This window comes from Mus musculus, chromosome 11 (assembly GCF_000001635.26).
Source record: "Mus musculus strain C57BL/6J chromosome 11, GRCm38.p6 C57BL/6J".
NCBI classification, from domain to species: domain Eukaryota; kingdom Metazoa; phylum Chordata; class Mammalia; order Rodentia; family Muridae; genus Mus; species Mus musculus.
In genome coordinates, this window is record NC_000077.6 from 58,431,038 (window position 1) to 58,457,583 (window position 26,546).

The 26,546-nt window shown below is 46.1% G+C and overlaps 3 protein-coding genes across 3 annotated transcripts; 1 reads left to right on the forward strand and 2 right to left on the reverse strand.

Annotated features, from left to right (window-relative positions):
- The first annotated feature begins 1,521 nt into the window (after positions 1-1,521).
- On the forward strand, positions 1,522-10,585 carry Gm12253 (predicted gene 12253). Its single transcript, NM_001045542.1, has 7 exons — positions 1,522-1,616; positions 3,462-3,551; positions 3,753-3,863; positions 4,320-4,463; positions 5,629-5,757; positions 8,849-8,969; positions 9,920-10,585. The coding sequence occupies exons 2-7, from the start codon at positions 3,467-3,469 to the stop codon at positions 10,017-10,019; spliced, it is 690 nt and encodes a 229-aa protein (NP_001039007.1). The 5' UTR covers positions 1,522-1,616; positions 3,462-3,466; the 3' UTR covers positions 10,020-10,585.
- A 4,520-nt stretch (positions 10,586-15,105) lies between these two features.
- On the reverse strand, positions 15,106-21,929 carry Lypd9 (LY6/PLAUR domain containing 9). The gene is made up of 4 exons (NM_207527.3): positions 21,859-21,929; positions 21,363-21,453; positions 16,284-16,460; positions 15,106-15,364 (listed from the first exon to the last, which is right to left on the reverse strand). Exons 2-4 carry the CDS (start codon positions 21,427-21,429, stop codon positions 15,171-15,173), a joined length of 438 nt encoding a protein of 145 aa, NP_997410.1. The 5' UTR covers positions 21,430-21,453; positions 21,859-21,929; the 3' UTR covers positions 15,106-15,170.
- Positions 21,930-23,877: 1,948 nt separating this feature from the next.
- On the reverse strand, positions 23,878-24,943 carry Olfr30 (olfactory receptor 30). Its single transcript, NM_146878.2, has one exon. The coding sequence runs from the start codon at positions 24,908-24,910 to the stop codon at positions 23,963-23,965; it is 948 nt and encodes a 315-aa protein (NP_667089.1). The 5' UTR covers positions 24,911-24,943; the 3' UTR covers positions 23,878-23,962.
- Between the last annotated feature and the right edge of the window lie 1,603 nt (positions 24,944-26,546).

The following is a 26,546-nucleotide window of genomic DNA, read 5'->3' on the forward strand; positions in this document are numbered from 1 at the left end:
AGAGGAGAAGGCTGTGGGAGAGAACTCTGCTATTTGCTCTTGAGTGAATCTATCACTGGCTCCAGTTCACCTGCTTGTCCTGCCTTGTCAGAAGCCCCACCTTTCTGTTGTGTTGCTCACGCCTCCCTCAGCCCTTCCCCTGGGCCACAGGGGAACCTAAGAGGGGGTTTTACATCTTTGCTGCTTCTTCTGACTGTATCCCCACCACCCTGCTCTCTCCCATGCTCTATCCCCTCATCCTCTGGGGATCTGTTGTCCATTAGGAACAGATCAAGTCTTGGTTGAGTGAGGCACCAACCTCCACACACACACACACACACACACACACACACACACACACACACACACACACCCCACACACACCAGGGTAGCTGGCCTGCTGGGCAGGAAGGTGGACATTCTAGGGAGATACTTGGGTTCCCCACTTCCACCAAGGAGTGAAAGTCTCTGAGGAATCTGATGCCGACAGAAGAAAAAGACCTTAGCCAGAGGTAGATCTGCCTCCTAGAAATATTTCACAGTTTTGATAATTTGCTAAATTGCCTTACAGGAGATACTGGAGCCTAGAGAGTAATGGGGGGGGTTAGGGGGAGTTCCTGCTTAGGCCAGGACTACTTATATAGGCACATAACTGGTTCTATATTTAAGAACCAACTTCATGATGCTCCTAAAGATAGACTTGGGAGGTAGGTCACCAACCTCTTTGTCCCTCTTCCCAGTGTGGCCACATTGAGAACATCTCTTTTTTTTAATGTTCTTTATTTTTACTTGTTTAGTTGGCTTTATTAACAGGCATCAGACCTGGCTGATTAAAGCTGTCAGGCCTAAGCTCTGATTTTCAATAACTCTAATTACATCTTGAAGTCTGTGATTCATACATCGCCTCTCAGCAGGCTTGGCTCCGGTGTTCTGGAAGTCAGATATCTCCCAAGATGAAGCCCAGCCCTCTTCTCTGACAGACACTAGGCCCAGGTATCAGATTCCTCTAATGAGAGGAGACCCATGGAGAGGAGAGGGACTTCTTAAGACACCCGTTGGATAAAGGCTCACCTGCAACTCAGGGTTGTCAGATCACAGGATGATACCATGGCCTGAGAAAGAATGTCTGTCATCTCTGGGTATCTGGGTCTCTGCAGATGCCCTGTTGCCTGCCACAGTCTGAAGTATGACATTTCTGGTCCCAAGAATGAGCATAGCATGGAAAGTCCTTGAGGGGGTCTGTGGGACCATTCTGAAGCCAAATGTGCATGGGATAGGAAACAAAGATGGTGAATCCTCCAGGTCTTCAGAAAGCACTCACGTTCATGCAACTGCATCTGCCACCTTCCCCACAGTGATCACAGGTTAGCACATACCTGATTGGTTATCACCCTGGAGATTTCACTATGCCTTGGCCTGGGAGTAGGAAGTTGTCACGCAACTGGGTAGTTCCTGGCCAGTGGGGTGTGTGTGTGTGTGCTTTGTTCTTCACTAATAAATGACAGTGGCTTTAGGTTGCTGTTCAGAGTGACAAGCCAAGTGTATCCCTGACTGGCCTGCTGTGTAGACTTGAGACCACTGGCAGTAGGTGACAGCCCAGCTGAGGTTAATCGAAGTCTCATCCTAGGGCCTCTGCTGTAAGTCTGACCTCTTAGCTTCACATCTTCTTTGCAGAAACCTTCCCTATCTCAGCTTCCTCAGCTGGTCAGGGAGATATGATCCAGAGCTAGAAGCCTTCATAATCTGAGCAGGTAAGAGAGGAATGAAATGGACAGCCTTGGGCATTGACTAAGTGTCCTGCAGAAGATGCCAAGGTAAGTGGCTTGGAGCTGGGTTATCAGGAAACTCACAATTTTCTACAAGGCAGGGAGCTGAGATTCTTTTCTAGGCTGGCAAGATTCAAGGGGGTCCCAGGGGTGATATAATCCTAGAAAGACCACCAGGATTAGCCCAGCTAACCCTGATCATCATCATCTTAGAGGCCTTGAAAGTAGGTTGCTCCCTATCTGGTACTCCTTGTAATGGACCATGGATTCCTGATCAGGCATTGTGGTCATCTTCACCTGCCACGCCCAGGGTGTGGCAAACCTCCAAGAACATGCTTCTGTGTCTGTTGAAGTTCTTGTCACCTTGGTGTGGGCAACAGGACCCTTTCCCAGTTTCCCTCCTCCTATACCTCTACACACCGACTTCTGAGGCATCTGGAAGTCCCTGACATGCTTTTCCTGCAGCCCCCACCTTCTTCCACACTCAGCACATCGGCTTCCCAGGAAGGTCCTCTCTGTCTTCACACACAACACACAAGCCTGGACTTGGAGAGGATGTGATCAAAGTCTGGATGATGGCAGGAAGGTGGAGGATGCGTGAGTTCCCCTAGCTGATCGTTTCTCCCCATGGCAAAAAAATGTAGTGCATCTGTCCTAACAAGAGTTTGGCATAAAAATAGGCAGAAAGAGGAAGAAAGAGTAGAGAAACACAGTCCCTCACCTGCAGAAATGGGTATGTGTCCAGGATAAAGGAAGGGATGGGACTTTACTGAAGTGATGCTGGGGTTTCTCCTGAGAAAATGCTAGCCACACACACAATGGCCAAGCTCCGTTTCATAACTTTTGAACACAGAAGACTCCTGCATAGCTCACAAGAGGCTCTGAGGCCTTGATATGCCCTCCCTTCCTTCCTTTGCTAACCAGAGACACAGGAAGAACTGTCCTCATGGTCTCTTTCTCTGAGAGTTCAGTTGCACTTTAGTACACTCGGCTGCATGCAAAGATTCTCTTAATTTACAATATTTTAACCTTCAAGAGAATGGCCACTAGGTATAGAAGTCAGCAGCAGCGAGGACAGAGAGAGCCTGTCCTTGACACTCATTCTACATGGTCCTTTCCTTCTGTCTCTAGCTGAGAACACTAGATTTTTCTCTCCTTCTCAGGAAATCAGGCATAATTCTTGGTGAACATTTCTAGTGTGTGGTTGTGACAAATGGTGGTGGGGGCCAGCTCTTTATGAAATGGTGGCTCTGGAAGTGGTGAATGTGTGTCCTTAGCTAAAGGGCTGATGAGCACAGTGACCCAGAACTTTCTAGCACATAGAGAGCCTCTACCTGCTCACCAGACGAGTAATTTCTTGACCAACTCAGCCTCTTCAGTAGTGGAAGGAGATCTAATACCTTCCAGAGCCATGCAAGAAGAATGCTTCCTGAGCAAAATTTCTTCCCAGGGAAGGATGGTACTTGCCTTGCTACCTTGGTGATGGATGTAGCGTCTTTTCCAGTTTTGCATCTTTCTAAATGGCCACATCTGGCATAAAGCCAGTGTTTGATAAAATTTAGCTTGTAGAATGAATGGTAAATGAGTGAATGAATGAATGAATGAATGAACAAATGAAACACTAACAGACAATATTGCCTGACACTTGGGTTGCTGGGTTGCAAAAGCTGAGCCCCTTAGCCCTGATTACATTGTCTTTTCTTGTCCCTTGTGCAGTGTTCATGGAGGTCACCATGTCCTGGTTCTTGGTCCTGAAGAGCCTCCTTGCCGTCTGCATCATCTCTCACTTATCTGTCAGCTCTGTGGGTAAGAGGAACAAGGCAATTTTTGTTTCAAGGGTGGGAAAAGTGGGAGTTGGGCAATAAGATGCCTTAGGGGAACTTCATGCATCACTCAAGCCTCCAGGAGTCCCTTTGACATTCATGGCTCCTTGACCCCTGGGAAAGGTTGTTGGTAGCTGCAGAGATCTGGGATGGCTTTCTGAACATGTTTATTTTCACTTTGCAGAGAGTTATGCTTGTATACAAGAAGAACCACCCTTTAATAAAGAATGCTATCCTAATTCAAGCACGTGTGAATCCTCTAAAGGTTGTTTCTCCCTATGGCTGGAATTGGGAGGTAAGTCAGTTCTCAGTCTTTTAGTCTTCTAGTTTACCTTTGGTTCCTTCAAGGATGGAGCTGGGAATGTGGGCTTCTGGGAGATAGTGGGATGATGATACTGGATGTAGTCACTAGGGTTAGAGCTGAGAGACCCTGGTTCTGTTTCTTAAATCAACCTCACAGGGCTACTGGAGAACGAGGAGTGAGACTACACTTTTTTTCCATGCTAGGGATCAAATTCCTGGCACCATGCATGCTAAGTGAACAACCTACCACTGGGCCCCATCCCCATTGCACCAAACTGTCCCTCTGTTGATTTGTTCTCTTAAACAATCACAGAGAGACTCTTGGAGTAAAGATACTTAAAGACAGAGAGAATGAAGGGACAGACTCATTACCACTGGATGCTTGCTTCATCCTCTGTGTCTCAGAAGAGAACACTTCTTGGTGATGGTGGTGGGGTTTGCTTCACAGCACATCAAACATATGTGCAGAAAGGCTGTTCTGAAGACAGTTGTACTGGACTAGAATTCTCGGTAACAGTGGAGAGGCATTTGGCATTGAGCTATGACCATCGCTGCTGCTACACTGAACACTGTAGCAAAGAGCCCATTAAGGGTGAGTATAGCTGTCTCTGAACATCTACTATCTGCCCCGTGTCTCCTTTGCTTTTCCGAGGGCTCATCTCACTGTGCTGGGGCACAGCACTGATGCTTGTCTTTCCTTTGTATACAGCACTCCGCTCCTTGGAAATGGTTTGAGTTACACACAGGCCCTTCTCCTGTGAGGTAGACTGAGTGGGGGTTAGATGGCAGGAATTGGTCTTGGGGATTTTCTCTAATGTGCATCTCATGGCTTAACTGCTTTGCTCTGCCCCTCTGGCCATCAGCCTTTTCTCACCTACTTAATACCCCAGGTTTACAGTTTGTTTTGTTGAGAAGTAGTCTTGCTGTGTTTTGAAAGCTTGTCCTCAACTTCTAAGTTACTTGGGTTTGATTATAAAAGTATTGTTGGCCTGCTTTATTTATCGGCATATAACAGTGACTGGCATTCCTAAATTCAATATGTGCATCTTGATGGATTAAAATAAGGAGAGTTTTTTGTCTCTGAGCACTAAACGTGTTTCTATCATACAATGTTTTCGTAATTCTTAACCCTCAGTCCAGACTATGGAGGAGGATAGGAAAAAGGTGTGCTTTGGCATTTTAAATTACCATCAGAGTTACACTTACCATTACAAAAATACTGCTCTGTTGGTTTTTTAAGTACATTGTATCATGCTGAAAATATCTGAATATTTATATTTCTCTGGGTTATTTTTTTCTTTATATACATTTTCATATGTGGAACCACTAGAGACTTGTAACATTCATTTGTGGTAGAGTCAGAGTGTTGTCCTTGTCTCCTTTGTCTTCGCATTGTCTATTATGGGAATAATAAAATTCTGTTAGTTGCTTTGAAAAAAAGAAAGAAAGAAAAAAAGAAGGAGAGAAAGAAAGAAAGAAAACAGATTCTCTCCTCTCCCATTATCTAGGACTTTCCCTCCAAGATAGAGAACAGAGTAACTGATGAAAGTGAGGACGGCTCTGAACTCCCATGAGGTTCTACCTGGCACTCACACCCCAGGGCCTTCTCCTGAGCCTCCTCCCAGCTCATCCTCACTGCAATGCTTTTTGGTAGAATTGTGGAAAACAACCTGTATTAGATGAGCAGAGGATAGACATGTTCTCAGCTGTTTCTTCTTTCTATTTCCCAAGATGAAAACTTTTCTCTCTCCATTCAGTGCCTGCATTATCTTCAGAACCCAATGGCGTTGAATGTCCTGCCTGCTTCAGTGAATGTGGCACATGTAGACCTGTTTTACTAAAGTGCACGGGGGAGGAGACAATGTGCATTAAGGCTACTGCCAGAGGTATGATTATTCCCTCGAATGTTTTGTTAAAGGCACAGCAGGTCACTCATTACTATGTATTGAATTGTGCCAAATGTAGCAACTGAAAACAGTGGACCATTTGTTACATCTCAGTATGTGTGGGTCTATAACTGGAGAATGGCCAGGTGCAATGGGCCTGGCCCAGGGTGTTTAGAGGTTGCTGTGTTCATTTGTCAGTTTCTGTTTCCCAGGTCACTTGTGGTTTCTGGTGAGTTTCAATTCTTTTACTTATGATCTTTTTCTAGTCTACCGCAATGTTCTCATGGTTAACTGATGGCTTTCCTCAGAGCAGATGTAAAGTAGAGACAGACAGAGAGAGAGAGAGAGAGAGAGAGAGAGAGAGAGAGAGAGAGAGAGAGAGAGAGAGAGAGAGAGAGAGAGAGAGACGGGGAGCTCTATCTCAGAAGTGACACATCATTTCCTCTTGTAGACTGTTGGTAGTTTAGAGCAACCCTGATTGGACACGGATGGGAGCTGCCAAGAGACTGTGTGGGGCATCTTTGAAACCTGTCTTCACACAGAGAAAGTGCTCATATGGGGCCACGTGCTTCTAAGGTTTGGAAGGAGTCATTTGTTGGGAGGCAAGCGTTAAGGGTGGAAGGGAAGAGATGGGGGTGAAGGAATGTAACTGCTCCCGACAGAAGAGTTAGATTTGCGCACCTGTGTTGCTGTGATGTCCTGGAAGTATAGGGTGATGGCACTTCAGGACCAGATGTCTTTACCACTGCTGCCAATGTGGCAACCAAAGCCTATGCACAAGCGCTCAAGTTTTACCTGTTGTTGCTCTAAATTTAGAAAAGCAATGTTTTTTATTAAGAGAAAATTATATATTTGTTATAAAGGGTCCTGCCAGGGGCTTTCCCTGGCCTCTTGGGGTTCAGAGCTGAGGCAGAACACAGCATTGGACGAAGGACAGAAGGCTTATGATGACCTCCAGCCTTGTAACTCTCTCTAACTGTGTTGGGGGCTAGAAGCTGAGAGCTTCTGGAAACTTAACACTCTCTTGCTTTTTCTGTGGCTGAAAACCGCTGGCTTCTTTGCTCTTTAGCTCTCTGTGCCTTAGTAAGCACTGTATCTTTATTTTATAACTCTCTGTGATTTATTAAACATTGAAAACTTAACGCTTTCTTACTGTTCTGTGCTTAAATAAGTGCTGGAAATTTAACTCTGTGCTTAAATAAGGGCTAATGTTTTACTCTGTAACTCTCTTCTTATTTGTGCTTAATTAAGCTCTGGTTTCTTGTGACGAACATATGCTGTTCAGGAGCGGGAAATTAGGTAAGGATTTATTGCTTGTGCTCCTCTGAGTCAGACAGGAGCCCCTGACTGGCCGGATAAGAGGCTGGGAGCTCATTAGCTCTTTCTGAACTTGAGAGAAAAGGAAGCAAAGGAAAGAAGTCCCTTAGACAACACAGAAACGGCTACACCACCTTCTTTATTGCTTTCAGCTTTTTATAGTTCTTAGACAAAAAGTTCTCTATGTAAGGAAGAATTACCTCTTAGATAAAACGTTTCAAAAGAGAAGAGTTATCGAAAGGTATCAATAACAAGCTGAAAGCAGTGTTTCATGCTGTAAGCTCATTGTCAGCGGCAAAGCACCATTTTTTACATGGCCTAGCCGTATCACAGTGCACACAGTGGCTTCATCCTTGGACCTGAATGTTTTTCCTTGAACACAAATTTGTCCCAAGCTCTATATCTCTTTTTAGTGGAATTATGAAAGCTCATTGTATTTCTTATTACACAGTCTTTACTTACTATTCTGAGGAGTGGGCACATTCTATTCTTGATTCTAACCTTATTACAGCTTTCTAGTAAAACAACTAAAAACATTTCTTAAAACATTCTTTTAAAAAAAATCATTTGAATCAAACCAGGAATTCTATAAAATCATTCATTTATCTAATCAGCATTAATTCATAAAAGTTCATCTTCATGTTGATCTGCAGGAAATTTGCCCAATAGGGTAGGTGGATGCCCAGGGATTGTTAGACTATGTAGTAGTGATAGGAGAGGCATAGCAACAGGAAGAAGCAATTTAGGGATGAAGTTTCTTGGTCCTTGTCTCTCAGAGCTCACCTATCACAGACCATACAAAACAAAACAAACAAAAACCAAACCAAAACAAAGCAAAACAAAATGGTGAGCCAAGTTCATAAAAGTCATCTGCTAGCCTTAGCCTTTCCTAGGTGGCTCCTGACAGGGCCCATCTGCCCTTGAGACAGGAACTTGGGAAAGAGCTGTAGGAGTTTTCTTTTTGGAATGCACAGTCAGAGGGAGGGGCTGACAACTTTTTCCTGAACAATATATGGAAAACTGCATGGAACCATAGACTCAGTGGCTTTTTGGGAGCTGATTAAGTGGTGGACTGGGAGTTTGTTGGGACTTGAGGCAAGCCACACTTTTATTAAGAAAGAGTTCTGACAGACAAGAAGTCCTGGGGCAAGCAAGGGAAGGGCCCTTTGTCCAGATGAGTTGATGTGAATGAGGAAAATAGGGCATCACAGAATTCAAAAGATGATTCAAACCATCTACAGTGGGGCAGGCTTCTACCTCAGCTTACCTTGGGAAAGAGATGTCCTGTGCATTCTATAGTTATTCTCAGAGGGAACTCAAAGCCCCCAGAAGGATGTCAGTTTGTGAGAGATCCACAATATTTCCCTCCAGGTGGGGAAGGAGAGAAAGGGTAGAGTGGGGAAGGCAAGTTACACCTGAAGGGTTTTAGCCAACAGTTGAGACCCTGCATCTAGCCTTCATCCTCACCTGCATCAAACTCACCTGTCCTGCTGAATGGGTACCCAGAGGCCTCACTGTTAGTCTTGTGTCTGAGACACAAGGGTCATTTTAAGGTTCCTTCTATACAGAAGAGTCAGTAGGGCCAGAGGACAAGAAGGCCCAGCTTCTACATGGATGGAGCAGTGCTCATGACCTCACACAGAGGTGGGAGTGGTGGATTCTGGACCATTCTGGAAGTTTACTTTCTAAGGATGTGGGTGAGGAGGAGAGATGAAACGAGAGCGAAAGAGTGATTCTTGGGTCTTTTCACTAACAGGAACGGAAGAGAACCAAGACATCATCAAGCTACAAGCCATGGGCTGTGCGACCAAGACTGCCTGCAACCTGAAGAACGTGACCATCACGGATAATCTTAAATTTGATACCTCCTGTGTCAATGGGAGCCCTCTGCTCAGGCCTATCTTATCTGTTCTGACGAGTCTTTTTCTAATGAAAGCCTTGCTTTGATCCTTTGGGGACCGCCACTCTCATGATCCTTCACATTTAAACACACCCACAACCTTTGGTGACTCCTTTACCCAACAGAGGAGATATAAAAACCAGTGGTTGACTGAGAACTCCTTCTTTCTTCTTTCTGGACTCGGAACATTTCATGAGACTGATCTCTTTCTTGTCCCTACTCACACCCTCAGCCACACACCCCAGGGAGCAGCCTTTTACAGTATTAACAATTTACACTCTTAATTTGCAACTGTCCATTGCTAATGAAGATTTATTTTTATTTTTTTTAATCTTTTTTTTTTTTTTTTAAAGGTTCTCACTATGTGCCTCTGGCTAGCTGTAGCTCCCTGTGTGGATAAAGCTGGCCTGGAACTGAGAGATCGACCTATCTTGAGGCAGCTGGTTGTGTCACACTTACAGTCAGGAAGCAGAGGCAGGAGCATGGATGCTCAGCTTGATCTCTCCCCTCTGTTCACTCCCAGACCCCAGCTCATGAACTGCTGCCGATCGTGTCCACTGTCCCATCTCACAGACCCAACATAGAAACTTTCACAGATAAGCCCGGAGATTTGTCTTCAGGGTGATTTAAGTTGACAATCACTATCAACCATCATGGCAGGAAACAGACCAGGGGATAAAACAGTCCCAATCCCTAGAGTAGGGAAGAAGATCCCAGAATTCCAGACAGGCCACCAGAAGGGTCAAGTTAAAAGGTTACTTTGCATTTTATTTGTCACTTTGCCTTCTGTGGAATTTAAATGAGAATAGCTCTCATAGGCTCACATGTTTGAATACCTGGATCCCAGTTGGAGGGACTATTTGGGAGGGATTAGGAGGTGTAGTGGGGTTTGAAAGACATTCATTATTAGCTCTCTGCTTCATGGTTGTTGTTTCAAGATATGAGCTCTCGGCTACTGCTCCAACACCATGCCTGCCTGCCTGCTGCTACGCTCCCCGCCATGACGGTTATGGAGTTATCCTCTGGAACTGTGAGCCCCCAATAAACTCTTTCTTTTAGAAATTTCCTTGGTCATGGGGTCTTCACAGTAATAGAAAAGTAACTAAGACGTCATCCTTGGAAATGTAGTAGCATCAAAATCTCCCTTTTAATAAGAATAGCAAGGATCAGGACCTGCTAAAGTGGTCTCATTTTAATTTGATCATTTCTGTAAAGATCTTGCCTTGGACTGGAGAGATGGCTTAGAGGTTAGGAGCACTGACTGCTTTTTCAGAGATCCTGAGTTCAATTCCCAGCAACCACATGGTGGCTCACAACCATCTGTACTGGGATCAGATGCCCTCTTCTGGCATGTCTGAAGACAGCCACAGTGTACTCACATACATACAATTAAAAAACAAACAAACAAACAAACAAACAATCTTGTCAACTTAACACAAACCAGGGTCACCTGGGAAGAGAGAACCTCAACAGAGAAAAATGCCTCCATCAGACTGGCTTGTAGAGAAATTTGTGGAGCATTTTTTTGATTGATGTTTGATGTGGGGCCCAGCCCACTGTGGGCAGTACCATCCCCAGCCAAGTGGTTCTGGGAGGTGTAAGAAAGGAGGATAAACATAAGCCTGAGGAGCCAGCCTGTAAGCAGTGCGCCTCCATGATACTACATTTCCGGTCTCCTGGTTCCTACCTTGAGTTCCTGCCCTGGCTTTCCTCCATAGTGTAACCCTAAGATGAAATGAAGACTTTCCTCTCCAAGTTGCTTTGGGGGATGGTGTTTATTACAGCAGTAGAAAGCAATCTAGAACACTCTCTTGCCACAGCACTCGCAGAACAGAATCATTATCAAATGTGGGGGGTTTCACTGAGCCCACAATGAGTGATCATAGTGAATACACACTTACAGAAGGTACATCCCAGCTGTCGCTCCAGTGTGGAACAGTTGGCACAACTCAGATTGCCAGAAGACAGTCGATTGTGTAAGCCATTTTCCTTTTCTTTTTTTTCCCTCTAGATCCACTGTCTGCTCATCTCTTTTTCTCCATCCTGCTTCCTTTCAGACTCTCCACTGTAGGCTCCACTCTCATGGAGCTTCCCCTGTACCTTATTCTCTTCTGTGATAAACAGCATGGGGGCCTTTGAAGTGGACCAATGACAGACACCTCAAGAGTCAGAGGGAAAACACCACAGCAGGATGGAGTCACGCAGCCACTGCCCCACCATGAAAGCAGGAATGGGGTGGTGGTGGTGGTAGTGGTAGTGGTGGGGGTGTTGGATAATAAAAGGTTGTGAGGATCTGAGAGCAACTGGTTTCTAGTGGTGCTGGAGAGGGAAGAGGACTGCCTCCTTCCTTCCTTCCTTCCTTCCTTCCTTCCTTCCTTCCTTCCTTCCTTTCTTCCTTCCTTCTTTCCTTCCTTCCATCTGAAGGTCCACCTCATCCCCAGCCACTGGGATTACAGGCATGGGTGGCCATATTTAATCCCAAGTAGGTGCTGGGTATTTGAACTCAGGTCCCCAGGCTTGCACAGCAAGTGCTCTTACCCCCTGAGCCATCTTTCTGGGCTTGAATGTCACACAGTATCAAGCCTGCCAAAATCCCTGCCTGGACGGGAGAGGGGGATCATCATGTAACACCCATAGCTGAGGAGTCGACAGGCAATTGAAGGCTTCTTGGGAGGGAGAGTGAGTTTCCTTCAGGGATATGGCCTCTGAGGGAGAGTGAGTTTCCTTCAGGGATATGGCCTCTGAGGGAGAGTGAGTTTCCTTCAGGGATATGGCCTCTGAGGGAGAGTGAGTTTCCTTCAGGGATATGGCCTCTGAGGGAGAGTGAGTTTCCTTCAGGGATATGGCCTCTGAGGGAGAGTGAGTTTCCTTCAGGGATATGGCCTCTGAGGGAGAGTGAGTTTCCTTCAGGGATATGGCCTCTGAGGGAGAGTGAGTTTCCTTCAGGGATATGGCCTCTGAGAGGAGGTAGCCCTACATCCACGTGTACAGGCATCACTAAGAGAACTCAGTGGGTTTAAAGATGGACCATATGGAGGAAGGGACAGGGGATGGGAACAGAAGAGGAACTGGAGGGGAGGGAATTGGGGGAGGGTTAATTAAAATGTAATATGTACATGTATGAAAATCTCAATAAAGTGTATTCAAATCCATAAGAAACACACACACATACACATACACAAAGGATCAGAGGAAATCCACTTTAGAGAGACCCAAGGTGTAGGGAGAGGCATATCAAGATAAAGGGGATGCAGTCACAGTGGCCCACAGAGGCAGAGAGACAGGCAGATCTCTATGAGTTTGAGGCTAGCCTCGTCTACATAGTGAGTTCCAAGCCAGCAAAGGCTGCATAGGGAGTTCTTACCTCAACAAACGGCACAAAATTTTGGGGAACACCTTCACCTAGTGGACACTCATGACATAACTGTTAATTTAGCCAATTTAGGTTTCCCCTTTTCCTCTACTTCTTCTGGTGGAATCCACCCGGGGAACTTAGTATTTCCTTACAGGCCTATAGTGACAGTGATGGTATGCTGCATCTGGCTGCCTCTCACGAGTGGAGGCATTGGGAGGATAAGGGGTGGAGGTATGGGGGGTGGGGACAACTCATCTAACCTGATCTAACTAGGGATACAGTCTGTAGGTATACTCTACTTTTCTCCACTGAATTATTGCAGATTCTGTAGTGGGTCTTTGGGGTCATTCTGATTTGTGACTAACTATGGTTGTGCTGTCATGGGTAGATGACAGCAATGGGTAGTCAGAAGTGTATCACTTTCAAAGCTGATTGATCCAGTTACCACCACCGGCTCCTGTGTTCACTAGGTATTGCTTGTAAGCAGCAGTGTTAGGCGTAGTATTATACTGGAGAGGTAGGTTGGTTTTAAAAGCACTTGCTGCTCTTGCTGAGGACTGGAATTTGGCCCATAATCACCTCCAGCTGCAGGGATCCAACTCCAGCTGCAGGGATCCAACTCCAGCTGCAGGGATCCAACTCCAGCTGCAGGGATCCAACTCCAGCTGCAGGGGTCCAACTCCAGCTGCAGGGATCCAACTCCAGCTGCAGGGATCCAACTCCAGCTGCAGGGATCCAACTCCAGCTGCAGGGGTCCAACTCCAGCTGCAGGGATCCAACGCTCTCTTGTTGTCTTCTAGGACACTGCAGTCACACCACACATAAATTTTTAGAAAAATGTGTAAAGTCATTATTATTGATTTGACTTCTGGAAAGCTTCACCTTCAATATAAATTCTGTTATTTAGCAAGATCATGTGAAGATTGAAGAAAAAAAAAAAAAAAGACCAAAGCAGCTGACAAGAAGACTCACATAGGCTGGGGCCGTGTGTGATTAAAACAAGAAGACTTCAAAAAGAGAGATGATGGTGTGGCAAAGCTTGCTTCAGAGCAATCTGTCCTGAATTTCTCGTACTCAGCCTGGGATGAGTTGTCGAGCATCAGTCAGGTTCCCTTGTTGCAGGATTTCCCTGTCCAATTACATTAGTGCAGAGGAGTCCTGTGATTGGACAGGGAAGAGGGAGGCGGAGCTAAGAGTGGCAGAGACGAGGAGAGAGGAAGGAGAATGAATGGAGGCGGATGTGATGATTTCATAAGGTTAGAGTAGTTGGGATAAAGCTTCTATCATTATCAATTGGCTCTGAAATTATTGTATTGGCATCTTGTAAATTGTAATTTTATTGATACATAAACCTGGTTGGTTAACCATAATCATAAGCTTTAAGCGTTTTTATTCTGCCAGGTAATTAGGTGTTGAGATGGCTGACCATGGGGTGCATGGGGTGTTGTGTGGGAGAAACTTGGGGCCCCCACCGGAGAGTTGACTGGCAGAGAGACCGACGAGTTGAGTTCACCTCGCGGGAGCCCTGTGGCCCAGCGAGGCTGGAGAGTTGGCTGGAGAGTTGGAGAGGGAGAAGCAGGAGTGTGGAGAGTTGGTGGGTTCATTTTTTTTAATGATCAGAAGAGGAGATCTGAAGAGACCCCATTATCCAGAGACACTTCTGTCAGGTTCTCTCTCCAGTGAACTGAAGAGCAACTGACCGCTCTTCACTGCCCATCAGCACCACGCTCAGCTCCGGGGGTCCACTGTCCGAGCGCTGGGCTGCACCTCCATAGCGTGTTAAACACCAAGTGTGTGTTTGCTCGCCTTCTCTTTGCCCAGCCCTGCTAGGAACCTCAGACACCGTGTTGCAGTCTCTTCCCATCTTCATCTTTGTGTCCCAACCGTTTTCAGGTGACATAGCATGAACCTCACCTTTATCCACTAGCTTAGCTCAGCCTTCCCCTAGTCATAGCCACAATTTCTCACCTCTAACGCGTGTCTAAGCGGGATCCAGGGCTAGTGGGCAGAGCCCTGTCCATTCATATTTCTTACACAGATTAAAATCATATTTGTGATTACATCTAATCTGTCCTGAATGCTCAGAAACCATAAAGACCCAGCTTTGCACCCCCCAACCCCCATCGCTGTTTCCTCTTTAGTAGCGGTTCTCGACCTGTGACCATCAGAAAACACATATTTCTCAATGTCTTAGGAACCCCCAACCATAAATTTATTCTCGTTGCTACTTCATAACTATAATTTTGCTACTGAGAGATGTGTCAGTACCTAAGGCCATTGGAAGTATGAGTTTTCTGATGTTCACTCCCCACCGATACTCTAAAAACATTTTCCTAGGAAGGGAGGAAGGAGGCTCATCAGACTCAGGAAACTCACAAAGTTACGAGATTCCACAAGGCTCCTCCAGCTTCGGAAGCTTCTGGGGAGGGGGAGACTGGTGGGGCCATTAGCCAGTTGTACAGAGAGCTCTTGGGATGCAGCTTTTCTGAGCTGTTACCCAGGCTGGAGGTAGTAACGCCGCTGCTGCTAACCCCATACTCCATAAACAACACCCAAAACTCACTGATTTACTAAACTGGGTGTGGGCAGAATCATTCCTTTGGTTTGCCATCAGTGACCCATTTTCAGCGAATGAACAGGTGCTTGCTCATTCGTCACTCCCCAGGAAGTCACATAAAGGCACTGTTCCATTCCCTGTGTGGCTGGGTGCATACTAAAGTCTGTGGAGCCCATAAGTAGATAACTGGATATACTTGTATCGAAATTGACAATCAATGAGATAAACAAACAAAACCTGCACCTTTAATGCTTCGGTGATGGTGGCTGAGCCTCTGCAGCTGCTCAGTGAAGCAGTTTCTTCAGGAAGAGAACAAAGAAGATGGGGGTTGGGGGTCTGACTCTGGCCCCGTTTCTGATGGCTGACTTACAGATTTCACTTTTGTTACTGATTGTAAAACCCATATAAGCCGTCGCTGTGTCTTTGCACTGTTCTATGGTTATGCATTTCATCAGCTGAATGGGGACGTTGTTGACACCTGCGGGGAGGGGGAGGTGGGAAACACATGTGACACTTCCCTCCCTGGCCCTGGGTCAGGCCAGGTACCAGTGCCCTTCTCATATCTAAACACCCAGAAGCCTCAGCTGTCCCATGCTCGTTATAGCATCACCTCCACCCCGCAGCTACACTATCCTTGGAGTTCTTTGATTGGCTTAGCTCCTGCCTCTGGTCTTTGCACCTTTCTTCCAGTCACGCTGAACGCCTGTCTCCATATGTGCTTCCAATATCCCAGCTCCTTGGCCTCATCTTAATGGATCAGATCCTCCTTTGTCTCTTTTGTGCCTCTATTTAAGAGTGATGTCTTCAAGACTCGGTGAGGATGTGTACTTCTCTCTCTCTCTCTCTCTCTCTCTCTCTCTCTCTCTCTCTCTCACACACACACACACACACACACACACACACACACACACACACACAGAGTCCCACTTTGACCCACACAGACTGGTCCACAGACAGAGGCAGACCAGCTGCCTTCTCATGGGACTCAGACATACTGATCTCTAGGCCTAAGGCAGGCAGGGGGTTGGGATGTTTTTCTCCTAGCACAGGGTCTTCCAATCCCTAAATTTCCCCAAGCCATGTCAATCAAGTACTGGTATGTCTTCTATACATCAGAGGATGGAACCCTTGCTATCCCTGCGGTAATCTGCTAGCTTTGATTGACACTGTGTGGTAGTGGTGTGCAGACACCTGCACTGTGCTGGGATCATCCTGTGCTGCTCCTTGGAGCTGTGCAGACTTGCGCTGCAGCCAGGCACATGTTTTAGGACCGTGAAGACATTACCTCTCATTTTTGGCTTGAGCTGCCTATTACAACAGCAACAGCCACCGGAGTTATCATTTGTGACTATGCTCTACGCCTTTCAACGTGCTTTTGGGTCCATTCTCTCAAGCACCTGTGTTTATGATGCCGGAGAGCTCCACACACTTTATCTTGTCCGTGGAACACCACTTGAGCTCTGGACTGCACTCTCTCCCCTTCACGGTGAAGCATGTGGGACACTTGAGACCGCTGGAGTTGAATTCATCCACTTCCTTCTCCTCTATCTCGTTCATCGTAATTTCCCAGGGGTCTGTTGGGGGAAGGGTTGGGGGGAACAAGACAAGACAGAAAACTGACTGGCCACTGGTCACAGGTGAGATAAATGCATATGCAAAGTGCCACAGCTTCTTGGAGTGGTCCTTCCCACCTGGCCTACCCTCTACTCCACCTTTGCCATCCTCAGTCATGAGGCAGCAAATCTGTGTGTCCATCATGTGTCTCCATGGTGGTCATGGCTTGGCCACTCTGGAGAGAGCGGTCCTTGGCAGAGCAGAGAGTGATAGGAGTTAGGGATGGAGAAGCTGAGATGGTGAAGGAAGAGTAAGGAAGAGAGGGAAAGCCAGGGCTGTCTGCAGAAGTGCTCTTAGCCACCTTCCTTGGGAGCTCTACCTCTCCATGGCTCTGTGGCCCCATAAGCTGAGGCAAGAAAACCATGAGAGTGTGCCCACTGGAGCCTTCACACCATCTCTTGACTGAGCTTGGGTACCAAGAGTTCTGGGATTTCATGTTTAGGGAGAATGAGGATTGACTGTACAGCTTGTGGAGGAATCAGCAGGGTGGCCTTGAGGACTGGGCCAGGGCGATGCTCTCCACAGTAAAGAAGAAGGCCATATGGGGAGAAGACATGGGCTGGGTGGCAGATGGGAATATCTCACAGCTTTGTTCCCTGGAAAGGAACTATGGCAAGTGTGAAAACCCCAGGGCTGGGGCAAGAAATTCTGAAGCCAGTCCCACAACACCCAGAGGAAGATCCACTCCCAGGCACTCTAACACTCCCAGGATCATAGGATCAGAGGTGAGGAGGACACAACATCTTCTCCAACACCAGAAGTAACTGGAATCAGCGGTACCTGGGCACCCAGGAACTCCGCCTGACTAGAGGCACACGTTCTTCCTATCTGGGCTGGTGCCCTGAGCAGACCTTGGGAGAAAACTTCTCAGCCAGTCCCACAACATTCAGAGGAAGATCCACTTCCAGGTGCTCTAACACACCCAGGGTCATAGGATCAGAGGTGCCATGAGCAGACCTTGGGCACTAACTCCACAACCAGTCCCACAACACCCAGAAGAAGCTCCATTCCTAAGCTCTCTAACATGCCCAGGACCACAAGATCCCAGGATCCTAGGAACTTGGCCACACCAGGGTTTCAGGGTCCCAGTGGCAGCTTGACTTCCAGGAGCTCTGACACACCCAGGATCTCAGGATCCAGGATCTCAGGATCACAGGACCAGAAAGGAAACTCTGCCTGTCATATAATAATCAAAACACCAAATGCACTAAACTTAAAGAAAGAATATTAAAAGCAGTAAGGTAAAAAGGTCAAGTAACATATAAAGGCAGACCTATCAGAATTATACCAGATTTCTCACCATAGACTGTGAAAGCTAGAAGATCCTGGGCAGATGTTATATAGAATCTAAGAGAACACAAATGCCAGCCCAGGCTACTATACCCAGCAAAACTCTCAAATACCATAGAGGGGTAAACCAAGATATTCCATGACAAAACCAAATTTACACGATATTTTTCCATAAATCCAGCCATACAAAGGATACTAGATGGAAAACACCAACACAAGGAGGGAAACTATACCCTAGAATAAGCAAGAAAGTAATCTTTCAATAACCCCAAAAGAAGATAGCTACACAAACATAATTCCACCTCTAACAACAAAAATAACAGGAAGTAACAATCACTTTTCCTTAATATCTCTTAACATCAATAGACTCAATTCCCCCCAAAAATACATAGACTCACAGACTGGGTATGTAAACAGGACCCAGCATTTTACTGCATGCAGGAAACACACCTCAGTGACAAAGACAGACACTATCTCAGAGTAAAAGGCTGGAAAACAATTTTCCAAGCAAATGGTCCCAAGAAACAAGCTGGAGTAGCTATTCTAATATTGAATAAAATCAACTTTCAACCAAAAGTTATCAAAAAGGATAAGGAAGAACACTTCATACTGGTCAAAGATAAAAATCTACCAAGATGAACTCTCAATTCTGAACATCTATGCTCCAAATGCAATGGCACCCAAATGCATAAAAGAAACTTTACTAAAGTTTAAGGCACACATTGCACCCCACACAATAATAGTGGGAGACTTCAACACCCCGCTCTCATCAATAGAAAGATCATGGAAACAGAAACTAAACAGAGACACAGTGAAACTCACAGAAGTTATGAATCAAATGGATCTAACAGATATTTATAGAACATTTCATCCTAAAGCAAAAGAAAATACCTTCTCAGCACCTCGTGGTACCTTCTCCAAAATTGACCATATAATTGGCCACAAAACATGCCTCAACAGATACAAGAAGATTGAAATAATCCCATGTGCCTCATAAGATCACCATGGACTAAGGTTAGTCTTAAATACCAACAAAAACAATGGAAAGCACACATACACATGGAAGCTGAACAATGCTCTACTCAATGATAACTTGGTCAAGTAAGAAATAAAGAAAGAAATGAAAGGCTTTTTAGAATTTAATGAAAATGAAGACACATCATACAAAAACTTATGGGACACAATGAAAGCAGTGGTAAGAGGAAAACTCATAGCTCTGAGTGCCTCCAAAAAGAAACTACACTAGTAACTTAACAACTCACTTGAAAGCTCTAGAACAAAAAGAAGCAAATACATCCAAGGGGAGTAGATGGCAGGAAATGATCAAACTCAGGGCTAACTAAAATCAACCAAATAAAAATAAAAAGAACTATACAAAGAGTCAACAAAACCAGGAGCTGGTTCTTTGAGAAAATCAACAAGATAGATAAACCCTTAGTCAGACAAACCAGAGGTCACAGAGATAGTATCCAAATTAATAAAATCAGAAATGAAAAGGGAGACATAACAAAATATATCTTAAAATAATTAATAATTATTTAATTCTGTTTGTTGAATATTAACAGTTGAAAATATTAAAATCATGTTCTACAAAAAAGAAAACCCCAGGGCCTTTGTTTTTCTGAAGAATATTACACACACACACACACACACACACACACACACACACACACACACACGGCAAAATATCTTAATAATGCTGCTTAATGTGTGCTTTTCAATTACTGTCCCACATTGCCCTGGCCCAGCTAATGGAAGGGTCAATACTTCTTCACTTTGGGCAGAAGCAGGAGCTGATGCAGTGGGGCCCTTAGATGCCTGGATGTCTCAGGCTCTGAAATCCTCAAGACACCCAGGGTGAGCCTACCACTGTCTCCTTCCGGAGTGTGGGTGGAGCCCAGTCTGAAGCAATTAAAATAAAAAAGAGAGACAAAGAGAAAAAGAAAAATAGAGAGAAATAATTTATAAAAATACAAAAAACTTAATACACAAAGCAATAAAAATCTGAGAAAAACATCTCAAAAAGAATGCCAATCATTAACAGTAAAGAGCCTTCTCAGAACTCCAAAAATATGGGAATTTCTCTTCTTTCTTTCTCCTGTAAACTCTCATTCCCACTCTACTACATGTAATGTGACTATTTTGATTATAATCAAAATCAAATATAACTAAAACGTGTGTCCTGGGAATTCTGGAGGCCCACATAGCTAGAGCCTCTGTGTACAACAATCTCTGCAGAACGCACAAACGAACAGAAGTTAACAGTGAATGAGAGCGGGCAGCAGCATTTAACCCCAGTGGTTTCATTGGGACCACTTGTTAAGGGAGGAGAGTCATTTGAGGCGAGGACTTCAAGGGCAGGCTGGGTAACAAACATAGACTCTGTTTAAAAACAAACTGACGACTGAACAGACAGACAGACAATTTCCAAACAACAAAAGCCAAGGAGACATTAGCATTACTTTTGGGGGGAGGATTTGATGATGTAGAATCAGTTTACTACTGTGGTGGTTTGAATATGCTTGGCCCACACGGAGTGGTGCTTTTAGGAGGCGTGGCCTTGTTGGAAGAAGTGTGCCAGTGTTGAGGGCAGGCTTTGAAGGTCTCTTCCTATGCTTAGGCTCTGCACACTTTGGAAGAGAACTTCCTCCTCACTGCCTGAGGATGCTGGTCTTCTCCTGGATGACTTTTGGTTGGGATGTAGAACTTCTCCAGCATCACAATAGCCTGTGTACCACTATGCTTCCTGCTATGATGATGATAGACTGAACCTCTGAAACTGTAAGCCAGCCCAGTGAAATGTTTTCATTTCAAAAGAGTTGTTTTGGTCATGGTTTCTCTTCACAGCACCAGAAACCCTAACTAAGACAGGTGCCAACCGTTAAGTCCAGCAGTATGTACGCACTTTCTGCTCTATAACCGTGTTCATGTCAGCTCTTCTATTGCAGCTATCTATGAGGGTAAATGATTGGAGATGACTATATCCCCACAGGGAGGCTGAGCTATGAGGCAGGAGGACACTGTGGACACGCTTTTGATGGGGATGGGCAGGACACTGCACACTTGGTGTATAATTCTGTCCTGGAAGCAGAAAAGAAACTAGTGTAGGTTTTTCAGTGAGTGGCCATCCCTGGAAAAGATCGTAGAAAGGTATAGCAGTGCTGTCATTGGAAGGTGACCTGGGGCGTAGGGAGGATTTTTTTAGCCATGTGCATCTATTATTTTAAAAGCTATAAGCACAAATAATTAAAATGGGAGAAAGGGGAATAAGGGTTATAGAATTTTGCTCTTGGTGGGAAAGGTGCCTATTTTGGCTGGAGAGAGGGCTCAGTGGTTAAGAGCACCCACTATTCTTCCAGAGGACCTTGGTTTGATGCCCTGCACCCACAGTGTGTCTCACAATCATTGGTAACTCTAGTTCCAGGGGGTCTTATGCCCTGTTCTGGTCTTGCATGCATGTAGATGTACATGCAGGCAGAACACCCATACACGTTTTAAAAAAGGTCTAACATAGCAAATATTCAAGAAAACATCTCTGTTAACCATACAAGATGGCTCCATTCTAATCTCACCTGTAGAGAAGGGCATAAAGGCGAGGCTACAGACCAAGAGAAGCCTGCTCGGGGTGGCAGGGTGCATGGTCCAGACTGTTAGGTCCCGTCTCTGTGGAAAGAGCACGGTCAGGTGGGGTTCACACAAAGCAATAAAGCCAGGTCACCCCGGCTCCCTCCCCACACCCATGTGGGCAGTATTGCCTCCTAGTCCGTAGCTCCTCACAACTGGAACCAGGGCTCTAAGTGTCCTAAACTGGATATAGAGAGCAACCACATGTGCTCAGTGGCTGAGTGGGTCATGCTGACAGCCGGACTCTGGGGAATCTGGTGGGGACTAAGAAACCACCTAGACTTGTATGGCCTGAAGGTAACTCTGGCCCATTTTTCTCCTTCTTTCAAGGCTAAACTGAAATGGGTGGGTGAGGGCAGTTTAAGAGGTTCCTCTAGATGAACAGCATGTCCTCTGGATGAACTGGGAAAGTTGGGTGGCCAGGTTAAAACCAAGAACCAGTACCTGGTGCTGGGATTCGAGGCGGGGTTCTTCCTAAAGTAGGCCAAACTGCATTGCGCGCGCATGCGTGTGGTGCGGAGGTGGGGTGGGGCTTCAGGTTGTCATCTTGTTCTCATTGGTCTGCATCTTACACTCTTCCTGCCTTCTCGGAGTCTTGGCCAATGAGATTTCACTGCCTCTAGCTCCCAAGTGACTAGAAATATCTTGATTTCTGCAGGTCTGAGAAATGAGAGGCCTTGAGAATTGAGGCTTCTGTTTTCCCCGCCCCATACTACAGCTGGTTAAAGCTGTCTTCTTGTGGCTTTCTGGAAGACCCTTGACGAGAAGTACCCATGTACTTTTAACTGATACTCATTCTTTAACCGCAACGCCCTCCAGTGAGCGAGGCATGGAGAGCAGCAACTCTTCATTTCAGGGTATTTTCTAATGTCACTCTGTTAGTCACTATCATTTTTTGGGAAGTGTGTGTGTGTGTGTGTGTGTGTGTGTGTGTGTGTGTGTGTGTGTGTGTTTTATGTAGGCACGCGACTGCCAGACCCTAGCCCTGTGTCTTGGCTGTGAGCATGTTGTTAGTGACAGATCCTAAAGGTACCAGAATTTCTCTGCTCACTCACGCCCCCCCCCCCCCGCCCCCACTGTTGAATCCTTTCTTTTCCATCAGCTGCAGAAACCCCATGTAGTTTCTTGAAGCAACCATCAACGGATGAATGGATAAAGAAAAGGTGCCATATATACACAGTGGGGCATTCTTTAGCCAAAATAAAGGAGGCGGTCTTGTGCTCTGCTATGACATGTGGTAGTGATTAAACTATCAGAAACTTTAGGAAACCCAAGGGTTGATCAATCACAGTGGGGAAAGCAGCCTCCTCCACCTGTAGAGAGAGTTCTCTAAACAGGAAGCAGTGGAGAAGAGGGTGGGGAGGACCTTGGGCGAGAGTGGGGTATCAGATGACACCAAGTGGCCAGACTTCACAGGGCTTTGTGGAAGGGTGAATTTGAAATGCTTCTGAAATATTCCGTGGGTGTGTGGAGTTAGTGCTGAGAGAGGGGGTTGGGAATTCTGGCTGACCTCTATGTCTATATAGCTAACTGTGGGCCAGGTGATGACTGACTTTATGGCCTTAAATCGTGTGTGTGTGTGTGTGTGTGTGTGTGTGTGTGTGTGTGTGTGTGAAGAGAAAGGGCTAGCCATAGGCTTTAAAGACTTTTATCATTTAATAGGAAAGACTTCCCATCATTTTATAGGAATAGGGGAGAGGTAGGGACATGGAGTCATTGCCAAGGCAGGAACAAATTCTAAGAAGCTGGCATCAGAACCGGCAGTACTGAGATCAGGTAAGGAAATGTTCTTTGCAGTGTTTATTTATCCAGTATTTGTTACTGATCACGTGTTCCAGTTCCCTCCTAGAAGCTGACCCCGTGGCATTAAAGGAGCAAATCCTCTGGGTCTGTATACTCTAGTGGGAAAAAAGAAACCTCAAATCCACAAATAGGAGGAGGGGAAGATGGTGGAGGGGAGGTCAGAGAGCCATGGTGGATGGGATAAGCACTGCAGATGTCTCTGGTGCTTTAAGCCTTTCTAAGCAAGAGAAGAGGGAGCTGTCGGAAGATGTCAGGTGCAGTTCCTGCCTTGGAGGACTCTGCTGAGGGCCTACCTGTGCTGAGGATGTTCATGCAGGACAGCGTGCTTAAGGACAGGGTGCTGATAGGGAAGTTTGAGGAAATGGCCAGGGATGAAGGAGTTTGTGGGTGGGTCCTTGGCTTTTTGTGGGGCTGAAGGGGAAGCTCTCAGACTCTCAGTGATACAGAGGGGATCGGTTACTTTCTTGGTCCACAAGGAAGGCTGGGGTGTTCTGAGGTGGAGGGGAGCCAGTGTAGATAAAGCTCTGAAGAAACAAAACAGTAACTGGGGGTGGGAGGCAGAGTGATGGCTTCTTCTTTCACTTCTCTGCACAAGAATTTAGGAGTTGACTTTCTGGGCTGTGGCGGAGTCCCAGAATAGGATCCTGAAATGACTGAAGTAGAGGCCCTTCTCCTTGCCTTAGAATTCAATGCACATGATGCTGCTGAGAGCTGAGGTACCCATCTCTCAGTCCTCTCTCAGGTCTCAGGCATTTCTATTGACGCCACACCTCCTCATTGCTTTCTTCATGGCTCCTGTAACTTCCTTGTTCCTGAGGCTGTAGATGACGGGGTTCAGCATGGGCGTGAGAACCGTGTAAAAGACAGATACTACATCGTCTTGGCCCGGCGAGTGATAGGAAGCAGGTAACATGTAGGTGTAGACAAGGGGCCCATAGAAGAGATTGACGACTGTCAGGTGGGAGGAGCATGTGGCCAGGGCCTTCTGACGCCCCTCCACAGAGTGCATCCGGAGCACAGCAGCCAGGATGAGGGCATAGGAGGCTGTAATGAAGGTAATAGGCACCAGGAGGACCACCACACCCGTCACAAATAGTACCTGCTTGTAGGCTTCTGTGTCTGCACAGGCCAGCATCAGCAGCGAGGGCACCTCACAGAAGAAGTGGGAGATCTTCCGTGATCCACAGTAGGGGAACTGAAGGGTCAGAGAAGTCTGAATGGAGGCGTTGAGGGACCCTCCCAACCAGGAGGCCACGACCATGAGCAGGCACACCCGGCGGCTCATGAGCACTGGGTATCGCAGAGGGTTGCAGATAGCCACGTAACGGTCATAAGCCATGAGGGCCAGCAGGAGGCACTCTGCAGCCCCCAAGAACATGAAGAAAAACATCTGTGCCCCACAACCTCCGAAAGAGATGCTCGTCCAACCAAAGAGAAAGCCTACTATCATCTTGGGGACAGTGACAGATGTAAAGAAGATGTCCAGGAAGGACAGCTGGCTGAGGAGGAAGTACATGGGGGTGTGGAGTCGGGTGTCCATCCAAATCAGAAGGACCATGGCCGTGTTGCCTGCCATAGCAAGGATGTAGACCAACATCACCATGCTGAACAGGAACAGGTGTGTCTGGCTGTTGTTAAAAAGGCTTGTCAGCACAAAGCCAGCGGTGGAGTAGTTCCAGTGCTCGCTGCCCATCTCCCGCTGAGCTGCCCTGTGGGGAGAAAGAACCAGTTCACAGTGACAGAGAGGGGGAGAAGGATTGAGGTAAGAAGAGAACACCTAGCCAGTATTTGTAGGGTCATTATTTCACAGGAAAACCATTATTGAGATCATAGCCTGTAGTGAAAGCAGTGCTCAGAGGGAGACATGCTACTCCGAATGTGTGCTGTGCAAGAAGGAAGACTAAAGGCTAACAGCTCAACTTCCCACTCCACAGGGAGAATGCTAGGAAAAACCCCAGCATATCACAACATGCCCACCCCACCCCATTACCGAAATACACATCGTTATTGATATTTTTACAAATGTATGCCTGACCGGCTAGTGATTTATATCACCTGTGTGAATTATATCGTTCCATGTTCTTGCTGACGTGAGGGTTTGTGTGATTCATTTTTCTTACAAGCGAGAGCTATGGGTGTACCTGAGAAGGAGCATTTTGCTGTCTGCCAATGCTGCCTGCCCAGCCCCACCTTTCCCTTGTGGTCCTTGCCACCAGGAGTCTCACATTTGGGTTTTTGTGCGCTGGTACAGTTATTGCTTTATATGGGTTTGACAACAGGTGTTCATCTTCATACCATTGCTTTCTCATCTTCAACAATTTCATAAACAAGTCTTTTATATATATATGGCATATATATATATATATATATATATATATATATATATATATATAATATAATATATGAACACTGTAGCTTTATTCAGACACACTGGAAGAGGGCATCAATCTGTATGAATGGATCCCTTTATGAATGGATGTGAGCCACCATGTGGTTGTTGGGAATTGAATTCAGGACCTCTGGAAGAGCAGTCAGTGCTCTTAACCACTGAGCCATCTCTCTAGCCCCCGATAAACAAGTCTTATCCCCGCAGTCAGAGCCCCTGTCACATTCTGATGCCTCCTGGGCCCTGAAAATATAAATGCATCAGCCCCTTGTGAGGAAGAAAACTAGCCGCGGTAGCTTCTCCTGAGAGCACTGGAGACCCCAGCTCCTCTGTCCTCAGACTGCATTCATTCAGGTGAGCTCTAGTCTCAAAGAACAGCTCAGGGAAGCTATGGTGGGAAACGAGCCACCCAAAGGCAGTGTTTGGAGGCTGGAGGGAGGCAAGGTCAGGCATTGAATCCCTGATACAGTGAGGATGAGGTTTACCACAGCATGTTGGAACACTTTGCCCAGCATCCAGTATCCCAGGGAATGCCTTAAATCCCACCCTGCTCGGGTCTGACAGCAAATGACTTAAGTGGAGGGACTGAAGAAGAAAAGGAGCCACCATGGTACTTCCAATATGACCCTGTGTAGCATGGCATGCTCCCTCCTGTTGGGAACTGGGAACTGGGACCATCTTGTCAATGGTCTCCTGATCTACTGACCTTGTACTAAAATACAAATGAAGCTTCAGGTGTGTTCAAGACTTTCCCATAAAGAGAATGAGAAGTTTTGTCATTTTGTAAGCACAACTTGCTTTATGTCTCAAACATCTCAGATTTTATATCTAGAAAGAACCTCACTATTGGCAATCAATATGAAACATGGTTAACAAACTTGGCCTTTCACCTGCATCTAGAATCTTCACAGCTATTCTGCAGTGTCCTTTCTCAGCCTCAGTA

Excerpts from the sequence above, each read along its gene's own strand:
- Olfr30 (NM_146878.2), bottom strand. The coding sequence starts at position 24,910 with ATGGGCAGCGAGCACTGGAACTACTCCACCGCTGGCTTTGTGCTGACA.
- Gm12253 (NM_001045542.1), top strand. The coding sequence starts at position 3,467 with ATGGAGGTCACCATGTCCTGGTTCTTGGTCCTGAAGAGCCTCCTTGCC. Across the intron at positions 3,864-4,319 it reads CCTATGGCTGGAATTGGGAG|CACATCAAACATATGTGCAG; the intron begins GTAAGTCAGTTC and ends TTTGCTTCACAG. Across the intron at positions 8,970-9,919 it reads AATGGGAGCCCTCTGCTCAG|CTCTCGGCTACTGCTCCAAC; the intron begins GCCTATCTTATC and ends TCAAGATATGAG.
- Lypd9 (NM_207527.3), bottom strand. The coding sequence starts at position 21,429 with ATGCACCCTGCCACCCCGAGCAGGCTTCTCTTGGTCTGTAGCCTCGCC. Across the intron at positions 16,461-21,362 it reads CTTTATGCCCTTCTCTACAG|ACCCCTGGGAAATTACGATG; the intron begins GTGAGATTAGAA and ends TTCCCCCAACAG. Across the intron at positions 15,365-16,283 it reads CTCCGGCATCATAAACACAG|GTGTCAACAACGTCCCCATT; the intron begins GTGCTTGAGAGA and ends CCCTCCCCGCAG.